General features: G+C 37.6%; 1 protein-coding gene across 2 annotated transcripts in view; it reads left to right on the top strand.

Moving 5' to 3' along the window:
• Positions 1 to 16,573, top strand: part of MAP2K5 (mitogen-activated protein kinase kinase 5) — a 314,237-nt gene extending 297,664 nt beyond the window's left edge. For both annotated transcript variants that reach the window (XM_053718510.1, XM_053718509.1), the window contains one exon: positions 15,158 to 16,573. In XM_053718510.1, the coding sequence (XP_053574485.1) occupies positions 15,158 to 15,262 (105 nt within the window). In that variant the 3' untranslated portion in view covers positions 15,263 to 16,573. The remainder of the gene's footprint in view (positions 1 to 15,157) is intronic.
• Positions 16,574 to 16,803: the final 230 nt, after the last annotated feature.

Raw genomic sequence — 16,803 nt, 5'->3', positions numbered from 1 at the left:
CAAAAATAGTGATTATATAATTTGTTTGTATAGGGGTAATCTGTGTTTGTAAAATACGGTAAAATTCTAATGGGAGGGCATCCGGTCCAGGGGCTTTATTTAGTTTAGCCATTTTAATAGCACAGACGATATCTTCATCTGTAATGGGGAAATTAATAGCCGAAATTATTTCTGCAGATAATTTAGGGATTTGGATCCTACTCCAGAGTTCACTTTGATAGTTCAAATTGTAAGGTTCTGCTGAATAAAAATCCTGAAATAATTCTTGGAAGGCTTTTTCAATATCTTGCTGATTAGTAACTCGCTTGGCACCTACCTTAATGGCCGGAATAACATTTCTTGAGCTAGGCTTGGTGATTCTAGAAAGATATTTGGCTGATCTGCCAACAAATCCACCATTTAGAGCCTTCTAAATGCTTCTTGTGTACTTTTTTGCTCTAAGTGAATATCTCGTTTTGTTTTTGCCTTCACATAGATGTCCCATTTACTTTTAGTGGGATCATCCAAACAGGCTCTGTATGTATTTTTGACATAATTAGCTAACTGCACTTCAATGCGGCTAAATTTTTTCTTTTGCTGGATCGTGTATGATTTTATCTCCCCGCGAATAACAGCCTTGGCTGTTTCCCAAAACACTTCTATCTTCTCAAGATAGTTTACATTATTATTGTAAAATTCGAACCATTTATTATTCAACCAATTTTGGAAATTAATATTATTACTGAGGTGTTTAGGGAAAAAAATATTATTGTTATTAGCGGAAATCATAGTGGACTTACAGCGTAATGATATAGCAGAATGGTCCGATATTATGATATCTTCAATTTTAGCCTCCCAATTCCACTTAAACAGAGAATCTGAAATGCAGAAATAATCAATTCTGGATAGCGATTGATGCGCGTTGGACAAGCAGGTATAAGCACGTAAATCTGGGTTCTGGACCCGCCAGATGTCGATAACCCCTAGTTTGAGAGCAAAATTTTTGGAAAATTCATACTTTCCTGTCTCTAGATTTAACAGCACATCTATTGGAATTATCTAGAATAGGATCAGCTAATAGGTTAAAATCACCAGCAATTATTAAATTAAGGCCTATATATCCATGCAGTTTCACTGTCAAGTTATCCCAAAAATCACGATCAACTAAGTTAGGACCATAAATATTACATAGGATGTATTTGATTTTATTAATAATTATTTCAACAATTAGGGATCGTCCATTCGGGTCCAATTCTTTACTCACGATATGATATGTTAATTTTCTATTCAGTAAGATCGCCACTCCCCTTTTCCTAATGTCCTGTGCGGTGGCAATAACCTCCCCAACCCATTTAGTTTTTAATTTAATAATTTCTGGGGCTTTAAGATGGTGTTCTTGTAATAGAACTATGTCAGGTTTAAATTTCCCAAGATATTTTATTATTGATTTCCTTTTAATAGGGGAGGTTATTCCTCCAACATTCCAGGACACTAAATTAAGACCAGAGTTCATCTCACTGTTAGGAAACTAATAGGGGTAGTTGAGGACTCCATGAAAGAGAAGTATATAATCTATCATAATACCAACTGGAGAGGGGCGGGGCAAGTGAGAGAGAGGATGAGTGGGGGGAAAACAACCAAAAAAAAACACATTTAACGTTAAGATCAATTGTTCTCTCTTTTTTAAGCTGTCTCAAAAGATCAAGCAATACAAGCAGAAGAAAATTCTTCTTGCTGAATTTGGCCATAAAAGATTAATTCTAGCCCTGACAGAATTGCTAGTTGCTTCTCCAGTTTCCCAGCCTTCTGCCTTAGGCCTATTTCAGTACCAAGACACAAAAGTGTTTGCTTTAATGGCTTGGTTATGGAATCATCAATTCTGAAAGATAAGGCGATTTCTAAAAAAGTGATTCCTACTGTTCTGCAGATCCACAAACTTTTTACAGCTAAGATTGGCTTGGGCTTTTTTAAGGTGTATTGGAAGGAGTCATCATTGGTCGAGATTCTTTGTTCCTCCCCCATGGGCTGTGCCAATATCTCATTGTGTAGATCCTAACTTGTCTATTTGTGATCAGCATAAAAAAATATATTTTGTGTAAATCACTGGAAATGTCTGGATCTTTCTGTCTAAATAACTTAAAGCTACATTCCCACTTATGATTCGTATGTTATCACTTCAAGCATCAATAAATACTTTTATTGTTAGTATAAATAGCTTTTGAAACCAAAAACACTGTGGTGTTTGTGTTTATCTGTAATTGATCCAAATGCATGTCTAGGAATTTCATATGGGACCTAAGAAGACGGGTCCTGTACTTTAAATTCAGATGTTTGAAAATGTTTTTGCCTTGCATTTGAGACTAACAAATATCCAATAAACTGTAATTTGTAATTCCCACTAAACTAACAAAAACATATTTCCTTTGGAATACAGTGGTATTCAGAGCAGTTACCTGAATTACTTCCTTTTGAAACTAGGCATTACCTATGTTTTGTTTGCCCACATCACTAGACAAATACAATTCTAAAATGGTTTAGACTTGTTTATGTGTTTGACAATGCATTTATGTCATGCTTTAGACATATACTGTATGTGAGATACGTTTAACTGTGTGTGATCATTGTGAGTCTGTTTTGACACATGATCAATATAACTAGTGTGTGAATGTGAGATCAGTGTGGGACAAAACGAATGTTTGTATATGATACTGTGTGTGATATGTTATTATCTCTGCTCAGATTTCTTTATCCTATGACCTTTTCTGCTAAATTCTTTAAAGTTAACGTGTGTATTTTAAGAATCACCCACCCCTGCTAATGAGGTTACGACCAACCACTTATTATAATTGCTTCCAATTCCTTTTAATTTTAAAGCTTATTAATCATAAGAAGAGTTATTTAAAATTGCATAAATTAATCTTAGATTAAAAGACCATCAAGGCCTAGAAACAATTAACAATATACAGATAGTCCCAGGGGCAGCACAGAGTGTGATTGTAACAGTCAGGTGGGTCTGACTGAGAAGGCTGCAGGATGATTAATGTGTGGAACATTTAAATGAAAGATTGTAAATGCCACTTGCTGACCCTGCAACTGTATCACCTCCCAGAGATAGGAAGCGGTTACTGATCCTCAGCATAACTACACATAGTCTTACAGACCTCATGACATAAACAGGTGAATTTGTGGTAAATAAGACCATTTTACATGATCTGTTAACCTCTAGGACATGGCAAATTGTGACCATAATTGTACTTGTTTTATTATGTAACATATTGTGAATTCCACAACTTAATGTTTGAAGTCTCATAGAAGAAAAATTCAGAAGTACAACGCTTTGAGATGTGCTGTACAATACAGTAGTCTTCTTAGTAAATGCCAATAGTTTTCTAACGTCCCCAAGTTGTCACAAACATAAATAAAAAAATGTATATAGCATTACAAACTTCACAAGTATTTAGGCAAATTCATTAAGTACAAATTCAAACCGTGTATCTTGGATACTTGAGCACATATTCAGATAATTGAAAGCCTCACAAATCCTTCTGGTACAGGTAGAAAACCCTTTATGTAAACTGCTTAGGACCGGAAAAGGTTTGGATTTCTGAATAGTTTGGATTTTGGAATATTTGCATCTATAAAATGGAACATTTTGGAGAGGGGATGGAACCAAGTGTAGCAATATCTTATGTCATTTAGGCAATATTTTCATGTCATTATACAACTTATAAATGTAATCAAAGGGTAGTTTTATATATTTTAAATACTTTTGTATACATATTATCATCAGACAGATAGTACAGCACTATAATCAGAAAGGTAATATTTGTTGTTTTTTATTTGCATTTTAAAGCGCAAAAACCAGACCAAAGGCACAGACAGAAAATTGTTACGTACAGTCCGAAAAAAAATGTAATTTTTTATAATAGTATTTTTAAAAAAAATTGAATTAAAGGACCAATAAATACAGTAGCTTTGCATAATCAACAAATGCATGATAAAAAGACAATGCAATAGCACGTAGTCTGAACTTCAAATGAGTAGTAGATTTTTTTCTGACAAATTTCCGTTATTTCTATTTCCACTCCTCCTGTATCATGTGACAGCCAACAGCCAATCACAAATGCATATACGTATATATTCTGTACAAAGTGTAAATATAAAAAGACTGCACATTTTGTTAATGGAAGTAAATTGGAAAGTTGTGTAAAATTGCTGCTCTATCTGAATTTTAATTTTGACTTGAGTGTCCCTTTAAAAACTTTGGATTTCCGAATGTTTGGATTTTGGAATTCCAAATTTGGGGATTTGTACCTGTAATTATAAAAAATATCCCAAACCTCAGGCATTACTTGGACACATATTGTTCCACATTTCACAAGTCATTTGGATCTACACCTTACAAATCTCTTCCGAGCATTGAAAACCACACAAGTCTTGTGAAAACATATAAGTAGCATTCTAGGCCACACTCTTGTACATGTGTGTAGAGCATTCAAAGTGTCACAAGTTATTTGAACATGAGCACACAGCATTCAAAATCTTATAAGTCACTAGGACAAATATATTTATCATTCCAACCCTTGTAAATTTCTTGGACACATATAAAGAGCATCCCAAGCCTAACAAGTCAAATGGCCATGCGTACAGTGCATTCAAAGCCTCACAAGTTTCTTGGGATCTGATGATTAAAAACTTTGCTGGCATGGAGAGAAATATAGAACACAAAACCCAGTCACATAGAAACAAAATTGAAGATAAAAAACTGTGCAATATATATATAATGCATTAGGTGTCCATAAACAAATTGCAGGTGGTAACTGTAAGCATAAATGAACTCACCCCGCTCCAACAATGAGTCCTTTAATCACTGTTCCAGAGTGACACAGATAAATGGTCCAAAACCTGTGCTGCAAATGAAGTAGGGACCATGTCTCACTTCCACATGATGCAGCTCACAGGTCCTCTCTGGCAGGCTCAGTGTTGTACTCCTTTATCCTGCAAACACTTCCGTATATCGGCTCTCACATCAGTTAGTGATTGTGTGGCACACCTGCTCCAAAGTCCAAATGTACGCTGCGGTGTCGGTAGAATCTGGACATTGAAAATTTGAAAGAAGAAAATTGCTCCGACACTCCAATTAATAAACAAAATCCTTTATTGGTGCATATATTAAAAAAACACACTCAGGAACACAGCAAATCCTAGATAGGTGTCACAGCTGCTGGTGCAATGCTGAATATGGAGAGCGTATTGCTCTACGCATTCAGCGATGTCTGTCGGACCTGATCCGCACTGTCGGATCAGGTCCGACAGACATATGATAAATAGGCCTCATTACCTCCATTTATGTATTTTGGCAATCACCCTCTTAAGACTGTCATCATTATTTCTGTCATACAGGTGGTGAGAGTCCACAATCCATTACTCTTGGGAATTACTCTTTTCTACCACTAGGAGGGGGCAAAATCTGTTCTCGGATTTAATGTTAATTTCTCTTGCTTTGTTTTGTAATTCGGCTTAGCACGCATTGTACCTTTGAGTCTATTTTTAAAAACTATATAGTATATAGTGTTTATTGCATTGCTTTGCCATATGCATTAATGGAGCAGCTGGATTCTGTCTCTAAATCTACTCAATAAACGGAGTCTCCTGAACACATTTCTACCATTATTATGTGTTCCAGTTTCTGAGGTTTGCCTTTCTGGACAGGCATTTTCAGTTTGTTGCTCTATTATTTGGTCTGGCTACAGCTCCAAGAATATTCACAAAGATTCTGGGTGCCCTTTTGTGTGTGATCAGGTGTAAGGGTATTGCAGTGTTTCCATACCTGGACGACATCTTGGTTCAAGCTCCATCTTTTCCTTTAGCAGGATCTCACATCAACCAACTCTTGTTTCTTCAACAGCATGGTTGGAGGATCAATTTTCCAAAGAGTCATTTGGTTCCTCAGACAAAGGTAACTTTCTTGGGTTTTCTAATCGATTCAGTATCCATGTGTCTTTCTCTAACAGGGCAGAGAAGGTTAAAACTGGTGTCAGCTTGTCTGAACCTTCAGTCTCTCTTGTATCCGGTAGTGGCTCTGTGTATGGAAATCCTAGGTCTCATGATTGCAACCTCAGATGCAATTCCATTTGCTCAATTTCACATGAAGCTTCTTCAGCTTTGTATGCTGCGTCAATGGTGCAGAGATTATACTCAGCTGTCTCAAAGAATATTTTTGGATCTCAGTACAAGTCAGTCTGTAAGTTGGTGGCTGGATCATCAGTTTATTATTCAGGGGCTTCTTTTCTTATCCTACCAGGACTGTGATCACAGCAGATGCAAGTCTTTTAGGTTGGGGAGCTGTCTTTAACAGCACAAAGAGTTTAAGATCCTCTGTGGCATGGTTACCAATCAATGTTCTAGAACTCAGGACCCTTCAAGCTTGACCTCTATTGATGAGGGAGTCTCAGGCAGAGTTAGTGGATGCTCTAGTGGTTCCTTGGCATTTTCAGCCTGCTTACCTGTTTCCACCTCTTCCAAGCTAAGGCTAGAGAAGTCGTCTGTAATCCTGATTGCCCCAGCGTGGCCTCGCAGGATTTGGTATGTGAATCTGGTTCAGATGTCCAGTTTCCCTCCTTAGCCTCTTCCTCTGCGGTCAGACCTGTCCCAAGGTCCTTTTTTTCCATCTAGATCTCAAGTCTCTGAACTTTGTCATGGAAATTGAATGCTTAGTCCTTAAGCATAGAGGTTTCTCCGATTCTGTGATTGAAACCTTGTTTCAGGCTCGTAAGCCTGTAACTAGGAAGATCTATCACAAGGTCTGGAAGACCTTTATTTCCTGGTGTATAGATCATGATTTTTCTTGGCATTCAAAATTCCTAGGATTCTACAGTTTTTGCAGGATTGTCTAGATAAGGGCCTATCTGCCGGTTTTCTGAAGGGGCAGATTTCCACAAAAATATTGCTAATCTTCCGGATTCCTTCATAGTTTTGTTCAGGCTCTGGTTCGTATAAAACCTGTTATTAAACCTATTTCTCCTCTATGGAATCTTAAACTGTTGTTAAAAGTTTTGCAGGCTCCTCCTTTTGAGCCTATGCATACATTTTTAATTCATGGTGGAGTCCTTAAGTTTTTTTGTTGTGGTTGTTTTTTTTTTTCCTGCAGCACATTTTTTCCCCCTGCTACTTTTATGACTCATTCCTTTTTCTTAACTCACTTTGCTTGTTTATACTAAGGTATGTGAGAGGGGGAGGGGTTTTATAGAGCTCTTGGGGTTTGGGAATCTGCTTCCTCCTAGTGGTAGAGAAGAGTAATTCCTAAGATGGATTGTGGACTCTCATCAACATGAAATAAATTTATTAGGTAAGCATAAATTAAGTTTTCTCTAACTTTTGGCAGAAGACTTGTAGAATTGAATTGTGTGTGCACCAACCATCTATACATCTTGCCAATTCCCCATTTCTCCCTAAAGTTGTTATAAAGTTTCCAATGGAACATACAATTTAACTCCATTTTGTTTTAATGCATCTACAAACCACAGAGGACAACTTCATAATTTAGATGATATATGATGGCAGTACCTTTATTTGTTACATTAAAGGGACAGTCTACTCCAGAATTTTTATTGTTGAAAAAGAAAGATAATCCATTTATTACCCATTCCCCAGTTTTGCATAACCAACACTGTTATATTAATATACTTTTTACCTCTGTGATTACCTTATATCCAAGCCTCTGCAGACCGCCCCCTTATCTTAGTTCTTTTGACAGACTTGCATTTTAGCCAATCGGTGCTGAGCCATAAATAACTCCACTGGAGTGAGCACAATGTAATCTCTATGACACGCATGAACTAGCACTGTCTTACTGTGAAAAACTGTCAAAATGCACTGACATAAGAGCCGGTTGTTCAACAGTTTAGAAATCAGTTTAAGCCTACCTAGGTTTAGCTTTCAAAAAAGAATGCCAAGAAAACAAAGCAAATTTGATTATAAAAGTACATTGGAAATTTGTTTAAAACTGGATGCCCTATCTAAATCATGAAAGTTTAATTTTGACTAGACTGTCCCTTTTAAGGAACTAGTGATTGTTCGGTGTTACAGAAAAGTACATTAACAGGATAGATCACCCTCTGTTTTTTTCATATTAAGCACTAAATTTGTTTACATACACCCCAAATAATTTGACAAGTATATATCAACTAATAATGGTGGAACAAAAACAATTACCTGTGGTTTTAATCTTTATTGTCCATTGTCATAACATCTGTCGCCAAAACCCATCTACCATTTTATTACTGTCTATAATAACTGTGTTATTCACTGGTAGCTATTAACAAATACAATGGCTAATGAACAGGTAAATATTGACCAAGATTACTGTTGTAGAAAAAAATATTGCGCTTTTTTTTTTTTGCACTCCATGTTGAAATTAATAATTTAGAGCTCAAGTGAAAGTCTAGGGAGTTCTAACATCTACATGTCTGATTAGTGCCAGTGCGCTAAATCCCTCACATAAACTTCCATGGGAGTTCTCTGAAAAACTCCTGGCTGTCACTTGAGCACTAAGCCAGAGATCAAGTGGAGTTCTTCAATTACCTTTAAACACACTTTTATATATATATATATATATTTCATGTAATTAGCAAGAGTCCATGAGCTAGTGACGTATGGGATATACATTCCTACCAGGAGGGGCAAAGTTTCCCAAACCTCAAAATGCCTATAAATACACCCCTCACCACACCCACAATTCAGTTTTTACAAACTTTGCCTCCTATGGAGGTGGTGAAGTAAGTTTGTGCTAGATTCTACGTTGATATGCGCTCCGCAGCAAGTTGGAGCCCGGTTTTCCTCTCAGCGTGCAGTGAATGTCAGAGGGATGTGAGGAGAGTATTGCCTATTTGAATGCAGTGATCTCCTTCTACGGGGTCTATTTAATAGGTTCTCTGTTATCGGTCGTAGAGATTCATCTCTTACCTCCCTTTTCAGATCGACGATATACTCTTATTTATATACCATTACCTCTGCTGATTTTCGTTTCAGTACTGGTTTGGCTTTCTACAAACATGTAGATGAGTGTCCTGGGGTAAGTAAATCTTATTTTCTGTGACACTCTAAGCTATGGTTGGGCACTTTATTTATAAAGTTCTAAATATATGTATTCAAACATTTATTTGCCTTGACTCAGGATGTTCAACATTCCTTATTTTCAGACAGTCAGTTTCATATTTGGGATAATGCATTTGAATCAATTTTTTTCTTACCTTAAAATTTGACTCTTTTTTTCCCTGTGGGCTGTTAGGCTCGCGGGGGCTGAAAATGCTTCATTTTATTGCGTCATTCTTGGCGCAGACTTTTTTGGCGCAAAAAATCTTTTTTGTTTCCGGCGTCTTACGTGTCGCCGGAAGTTGCGTCATTTTTGACGTCCTTTTGCGCCAAAAATGTCGGCGTTCCGGATGTGGCGTCATTTTTGGCGCCAAAAAGCATTTAGGCGCCAAATAATGTGGGCGTCTTATTTGGCGCCAAAAAATATGGGCGTCGCTTTTTGTCTCCACATTATTTCAGTCTCATTTTTTCTTTGCTTCTGGTTACTAGAAGCTTGTTTATTGGCATTTTTTCCCATTCCTGAAACTGTCATTTAAGGAATTTGATCAATTTTGCTTTATATGTTGTTTTTTCTCTTACATATTGCAAGATGTCTCACGTTGCATCTGAGTCAGAAGATACTTCAGGAAAATCGCTGTCTAGTGCTGGAACTACCAAAGCTAAGTGTATCTGCTGTAAACTTTTGGTAGCTATTCCTCCGGCTGTTGTTTGTATTAATTGTCATGACAAACTTGTTAAAGCAGATAATATTTCCTTTAGTAATGTACCATTGCCTGTTGCAGTTCCTTCAACATCTAAGGTGCAGAATGTTCCTGATAACATAAGAGATTTTGTTTCTGAATCCATCAAGAAGGCTATGTCTGTTATTTCTCCTTCTAGTAAACATAAAAAATCTTTTAAAACTTCTCTCTCTACAGATGAATTTTTAAATGAACATCATCATTCTGATTCTGATGACTCTTCTGGTTCAGAGGATTCTGTCTCAGAGATTGATGCTGATAAATCTTCATATTTATTTAAAATGGAATTTATTCGTTCTTTACTTAAAGAAGTACTAATTGCTTTAGAAATAGAGGATTCTGGTCCTCTTGATACTAATTCTAAACGTTTAGATAAGGTATTTAAATCTCCTGTGGTTATTCCAGAAGTTTTTCCTGTTCCTAATGCTATTTCTGAAGTAATTTCCAGAGAATGGGATAAATTGGGTAATTCATTTACTCCTTCTAAACGTTTTAAGCAATTATATCCTGTGCCGTCTGACAGATTAGAATTTTGGGACAAAATCCCTAAAGTCGATGGGGCTATTTCTACCCTTGCTAAACGTACTACTATTCCTACGTCAGATGGTACTTCGTTTAAAGATCCTTTAGATAGGAAAATTGAATCCTTTCTAAGAAAAGCTTATCTGTGTTCAGGTAATCTTCTTAGACCTGCTATATCATTGGCTGATGTTGCTGCAGCTTCAACTTTTTGGTTGGAGACTTTAGCGCAACAAGTAACAGATCATGATTCTCATAATATTATTATTCTTCTTCAGCATGCTAATAATTTTATCTGTGATGCCATTTTTGATATTATCAGAGTTGATGTCAGGTTTATGTCTCTAGTTATTTTAGCTAGAAGAGCTTTATGGCTTAAAACTTGGAATGCTGATATGGCTTCTAAATCAACTCTACTTTCCATTTCTTTCCAGGGTAACAAATTATTTGGTTCTCAGTTGGATTCTATTATCTCAACTGTTACTGGTGGGAAAGGAACTTTTTTACCACAGGATAAAAAATCTAAGGGTAAAAACAGGGCTAATAATCGTTTTCGTTCCTTTCGTTTCAACAAAGAACAAAAGCCTGATCCTTCATCCTCAGGAGCAGTTTCAGTTTGGAAACCATCTCCAGTCTGGAATAAATCCAAGCCTTCTAGAAAGGCAAAGCCTGCTTCTAAGTCCACATGAAGGTGCGGCCCTCATTCCAGCTCAGCTGGTAGGGGGCAGGTTACGTTTTTTCAAAGAAATTTGGAGCAATTCTGTTCACAATCTTTGGATTCAGAACATTGTTTCAGAAGGGTACAGAATTGGTTTCAAGATGAGACCTCCTGCAAAGAGATTTTTTCTTTCCCGTGTCCCAGTAAATCCAGTGAAAGCTCAAGCATTTCTGAATTGTGTTTCAGATCTAGAGTTGGCTGGAGTAATTATGCCAGTTCCAGTTCTGGAACAGGGGATGGGGTTTTATTCAAATCTCTTCATTGTACCAAAGAAGGAGAATTCCTTCAGACCAGTTCTGGATCTAAAAATATTGAATCGTTATGTAAGGATAGCAACGTTCAAGATGGTAACTGTAAGGACTATCTTGCCTTTTGTTCAGCAAGGGCATTATATGTCCACAATAGATTTACAGGATGCATATCTGCATATTCCGATTCATCCAGATCATTATCAGTTCCTGAGATTCTCTTTTCTGGACAAGCATTACCAGTTTGTGGCTCTGCCGTTTGGCCTAGCTACAGCTCCAAGAATTTTTACAAAGGTTCTCGGTGCCCTTCTGTCTGTAATCAGAGAACAGGGTATTGTGGTATTTCCTTATTTGGACGATATCTTGGTACTTGCTCAGTCTTTACATTTAGCAGAATCTCATACGAATCGACTTGTGTTGTTTCTTCAAGATCATGGTTGGAGGATCAATTCACCAAAAAGTTCATTGATTCCTCAGACAAGGGTAACCTTTCTGGGTTTCCAGATAGATTCAGTGTCCATGACTCTGTCTTTAACAGACAAGAGACGTCTAAAATTGATTTCAGCTTGTCGAAACCTTCAATCACAATCATTCCCTTCGGTAGCCTTATGCATGGAAATTCTAGGTCTTTTGACTGCTGCATCGGACGCGATCCCCTTTGCTCGTTTTCACATGCGACCTCTTCAGCTCTGTATGCTGAATCAGTGGTGCAAGGATTACACAAAGATATCTCAATTAATATCTTTAAAACCGATTGTACGACACTCTCTAACGTGGTGGACAGATCACCATCGTTTAATTCAGGGGGCTTCTTTTGTGCTTCCGACCTGGACTGTAATTTCAACAGATGCAAGTCTCACAGGTTGGGGAGCTGTGTGGGGATCTCTGACGGCACAAGGAGTTTGGGAATCTCAGGAGGTGAGATTACCGATCAATATTTTGGAACTCCGTGCAATTTTCAGAGCTCTTCAGTCTTGGCCTCTTCTGAAGAGAGAATCGTTCATTTGTTTTCAGACAGACAATGTCACTACTGTGCCATACATCAATCATCAAGGAGGGACTCACAGTCCTCTGGCTATGAAAGAAGTATCTCGAATTCTGGTTTGGGCGGAATCCAGCTCCTGTCTAATATCTGCGGTTCATATCCCAGGTATAGACAATTGGGAAGCGGATTATCTCAGTCGCCAAACGTTGCATCCGGGCGAATGGTCTCTTCACCCAGAGGTATTTCTTCAGATTGTTCAAATGTGGGAGCCTCCAGAAATAGATCTGATGGCGTCTCATCTAAACAAGAAACTTCCCAGGTATCTGTCCAGATCCCGGGATCCTCAGGCGGAAGCAGTGGATGCATTATCACTTCCTTGGAAGTATCATCCTGCTTATATCTTTCCGCCTCTAGTTCTTCTTCCAAGAGTAATCTCCAAGATTCTGAAGGAATGCTCGTTTGTTCTGCTGGTAGCTCCGGCATGGCCTCACAGGTTTTGGTATGCGGATCTTGTCCGGATGGCCTCTTGCCATCCGTGGACTCTTCCGCTACGACCAGACCTTCTGTCGCAAGGTCCTTTTTTCCATCAGGATCTCAAATCCTTAAATTTAAAGGTATGGAGATTGAACGCTTGATTCTTGGTCAAAGAGGTTTCTCTGACTCTGTGATTAATACTATGTTACAGGCTCGTAAATCTGTATCCAGAGAGATATATTATAGAGTCTGGAAGACTTATATTTCTTGGTGTCTTTCTCATCATTTTTCTTGGCATTCTTTTAGAATTCCGAGAATTTTACAGTTTCTTCAGGATGGTTTAGATAAAGGTTTATCCGCAAGTTCTTTGAAAGGACAAATCTCTGCTCTTTCTATTCTTTTTCACAGAAAGATTGCTAATCTTCCTGATATTCATTGTTTTGTACAAGCTTTGGTTCGTATAAAACCTGTCATTAAGTCAATTTCTCCTCCTTGGAGTTTGAATTTGGTTCTGGGGCCTCTTCAAGCTCCTCCGTTTGAACCTATGCATTCATTGGACATTAAATTACTTTCTTGGAAAGTTTTGTTCCTTTTGGCAATCTCTTCTGCCAGAAGAGTTTCTGAATTATCTGCTCTTTCTTGTGAGTCTCCTTTTCTGATTTTTCATCAGGATAAGGCAGTGTTGCGAACTTCTTTTGAATTTTTACCTAAAGTTGTGAATTCTAACAACATTAGTAGAGAAATTGTGGTTCCTTCATTATGTCCTAATCCTAAGAATTCTAAGGAGAAATCATTGCATTCTTTGGATGTTGTTAGAGCTTTGAAATATTATGTTGAAGCTACTAAGTCTTTCTGAAAGACTTCTAGTTTATTTGTTATCTTTTCCGGTTCTAGAAAAGGCCAGAAAGCTTCTGCCATTTCTTTGGCATCTTGGTTGAAATCTTTAATTCATCTTGCCTATGTTGAGTCGGGTAAAACTCCGCCTCAAAGGATTACAGCTCATTCTACTAGGTCAGTTTCTACTTCCTGGGCGTTTAGGAATGAAGCTTCGATTGATCAGATTTGCAAAGCAGCAACTTGGTCCTCTTTGCATACCTTTACTAAATTCTACCATTTTGATGTATTTTCTTCTTCTGAAGCAGTTTTTGGTAGAAAAGTACTTCAGGCAGTGGTTTCAGTTTGAATCTTCTGCTTATGTTTTTCATTAAACTTTATTTTGGGTGTGGATTATTTTCAGCAGGAATTGGCTGTCTTTATTTTATCCCTCCCTCTCTAGTGACTCTTGTGTGGAAAGATCCACATCTTGGGTAATCATTATCCCATACGTCACTAGCTCATGGACTCTTGCTAATTACATGAAAGAAAACATAATTTATGTAAGAACTTACCTGATAAATTCATTTCTTTCATATTAGCAAGAGTCCATGAGGCCCGCCCCTTTTTTTGGGGTGGTTATGATTTTTGTATAAAGCACAATTATTCCAATTCCTTATTTTATATGCTTTCGCACTTTTTTATCACCCCACTTCTTGGCTATTCGTTAAACTGAATTGTGGGTGTGGTGAGGGGTGTATTTATAGGCATTTTGAGGTTTGGGAAACTTTGCCCCTCCTGGTAGGAATGTATATCCCATACGTCACTAGCTCATGGACTCTTGCTAATATGAAAGAAATGAATTTATCAGGTAAGTTCTTACATAAATTATGTTATTTATATATATATATATATATATATACAGTTTTTGTTATGCATATTTTCAAGTGTCAACACTTCTGGTCTATAAAAGGGCTACATTTTCTAGCTCTATTTTGTGTTGCGCTTTAGTGCAATACTAAACTCACCACTTGCACTACAAAAAAAAAGTTGCTGCAATAAGATTCTCTGGTAAATCTTTTTTTTCTTTCTATTCTTTTTTTATCATCCAGTTTTAATACCAGATTGTGCGATATTCTTTGTGCAAGGACAACGCACCCTGTGCTTTGCTCCACTAGTAATCTAGCCCATTGTCATTTGTATGTGATTATTGTTTCTGTTAATCAATTCATTAGACAAGCCTATAAATCATATGGTAAATGCTAATTATGACAATAAGCAAGGCATCGAATATGCTTAGGGAAGCATTGCATTTGTTTTATTTAGTGAATATTTAAGAATTGTAACTGGAATATCAAATGAGCAGACATAGGCAGTGATAAAAATAAAAGGAGATGTACTTTTGTGTTTGTTAGTTCATCCATAAGTGCAATTCACTTGTCAGATATAGAAAAAGTCCATCTGTACAGGAAGATCCATCAGAATCTATTGAATTTGTAATGGAATATATGAATGTATTGAGGTACAGTGCATGAGAACATGTGAGTATGAAGTAAAAAGCATTGACACACTTCTCTTTATCTAACAGGGCCACCCATTCATTGTTCAGTTTAATGATGGGAACACAGAAGCAGTATCCATGTGGGTATGTCGGGCGTTGGAAGAAAGGAGGGTGCAAGGTGGGCAAGAATGAACTGGTATCACAGGGGCAAAATAACCTTGGCATCACCATACACACTTCTTTGGGACATTCATATAATGATTTTTTTGGCCCTGGAGCAGCCATCCGTGGTTCAAGGAAGAGGTGTGGAATGTGGCAACCTGGCAGTGGATCATAGTATCCCTTGTGTGAATTTCCACTTCACAAGGAGCCTCTAACCAAAGAGAAATCTACAGTACAATAATGACCTGGAAGAAGACAAACGTTACTCCCTCTGCTTTCTGAATGCATTACAAAGAGAATATGGACTTCATAACCCCCCCCCCCCATACATTCAGAGAGTCTCACAAGGAAGAGGGCTGCAAGTGACAAAACTAATGGGTATATACTAGACTTGTCACTGAGGCTTTAGAAGTCATTCTCTTGGATTTAACAGCTGTGGGATGAGGATATCCAGGTGAATAAGGACCAACAACTAATGGACTTGTCACTGAGGCCTTAGAAGTCATTCTCTTGGATTTAACAGCTGTGGGATGAGGATATCCAGGTGAATAAGGACCAACACCTAATGGACTTGTCACTGAGGCCTTAGAAGTCATTCTCTTGGATTTAACAGCTGTGGGATGAGGATATCCAGGTGAATAAGGACCAACAACTAATGGACTTGTCACTGAGGCCTTAGAAGTCATTCTCTTGGATTTAACAGCTGTGGGATGAGGATATCCAGGTGAATAAGGACCAACAACTAATGGACTTGTCACTGAGGCCTTAGAAGTCATTCTCTTGGATTTAACAGCTGTGGGATGAGGATATCCAGGTGAATAAGGACCAACACCTAATGGACTTGTCACTGAGGCCTTAGAAGTCATTCTCTTGGATTTAACAGCTGTGGGATGAGGATATCCAGGTGAATAAGGACCAACAACTAATGGACTTGTCACTGAGGCCTTAGAAGTCATTCTCTTGGATTTAACAGCTGTGGGATGAGGATATCCAGGTGAATAAGGACCAACACCTAATGGACTTGTCACTGAGGCCTTAGAAGTAATTCTCTTGGATTTAACAGCTGTGGGATGAGGATATCCAGGTGAATAAGGACCAACAACTAATGGACTTGTCACTGAGGCCTTAGAAGTCATTCTCTTGGATTTAACAGCTATGGGATGAGGATATCCAGGTGAATAAGGACCAACACCTAATGGACGGTCTCCTTTTTCACACTCTGCTGCAAGTTAAGTCTCAAGTAATGTTTTTCCAAGTTACAAAATGTGTTGTTTTTATGATTTTGCTTGCACAGATAAGTCCATTATGCTTCCATTGTATTAATAAACATTTTTATATGAATGCATTTGACCCTGTGTTTTTAATATAGTTTCACAAAGATCAGGTGTTAGTTGTATGTACCAAATGTTTTGTGTCCTAATGTATTTTTTGTAATAAGATCATCTCATACATACTCTTGTAAGATTTCAAAAGTATGAGATGTCATATTCAGGTAGAAACTTTTCAGAGGTGTTTACACTCCATCTCCTCTCTGTAGCAAGCATCATATTTGTGCAGATCAAGGAAGATTT

Source organism: Bombina bombina, chromosome 6 (assembly GCF_027579735.1).
Source record: "Bombina bombina isolate aBomBom1 chromosome 6, aBomBom1.pri, whole genome shotgun sequence".
NCBI classification, from domain to species: Eukaryota; Metazoa; Chordata; class Amphibia; order Anura; family Bombinatoridae; genus Bombina; species Bombina bombina.
The sequence above is the reverse complement of the archived record's forward strand: the minus strand, read 5'-3'. Positions and strand labels throughout refer to the sequence as shown.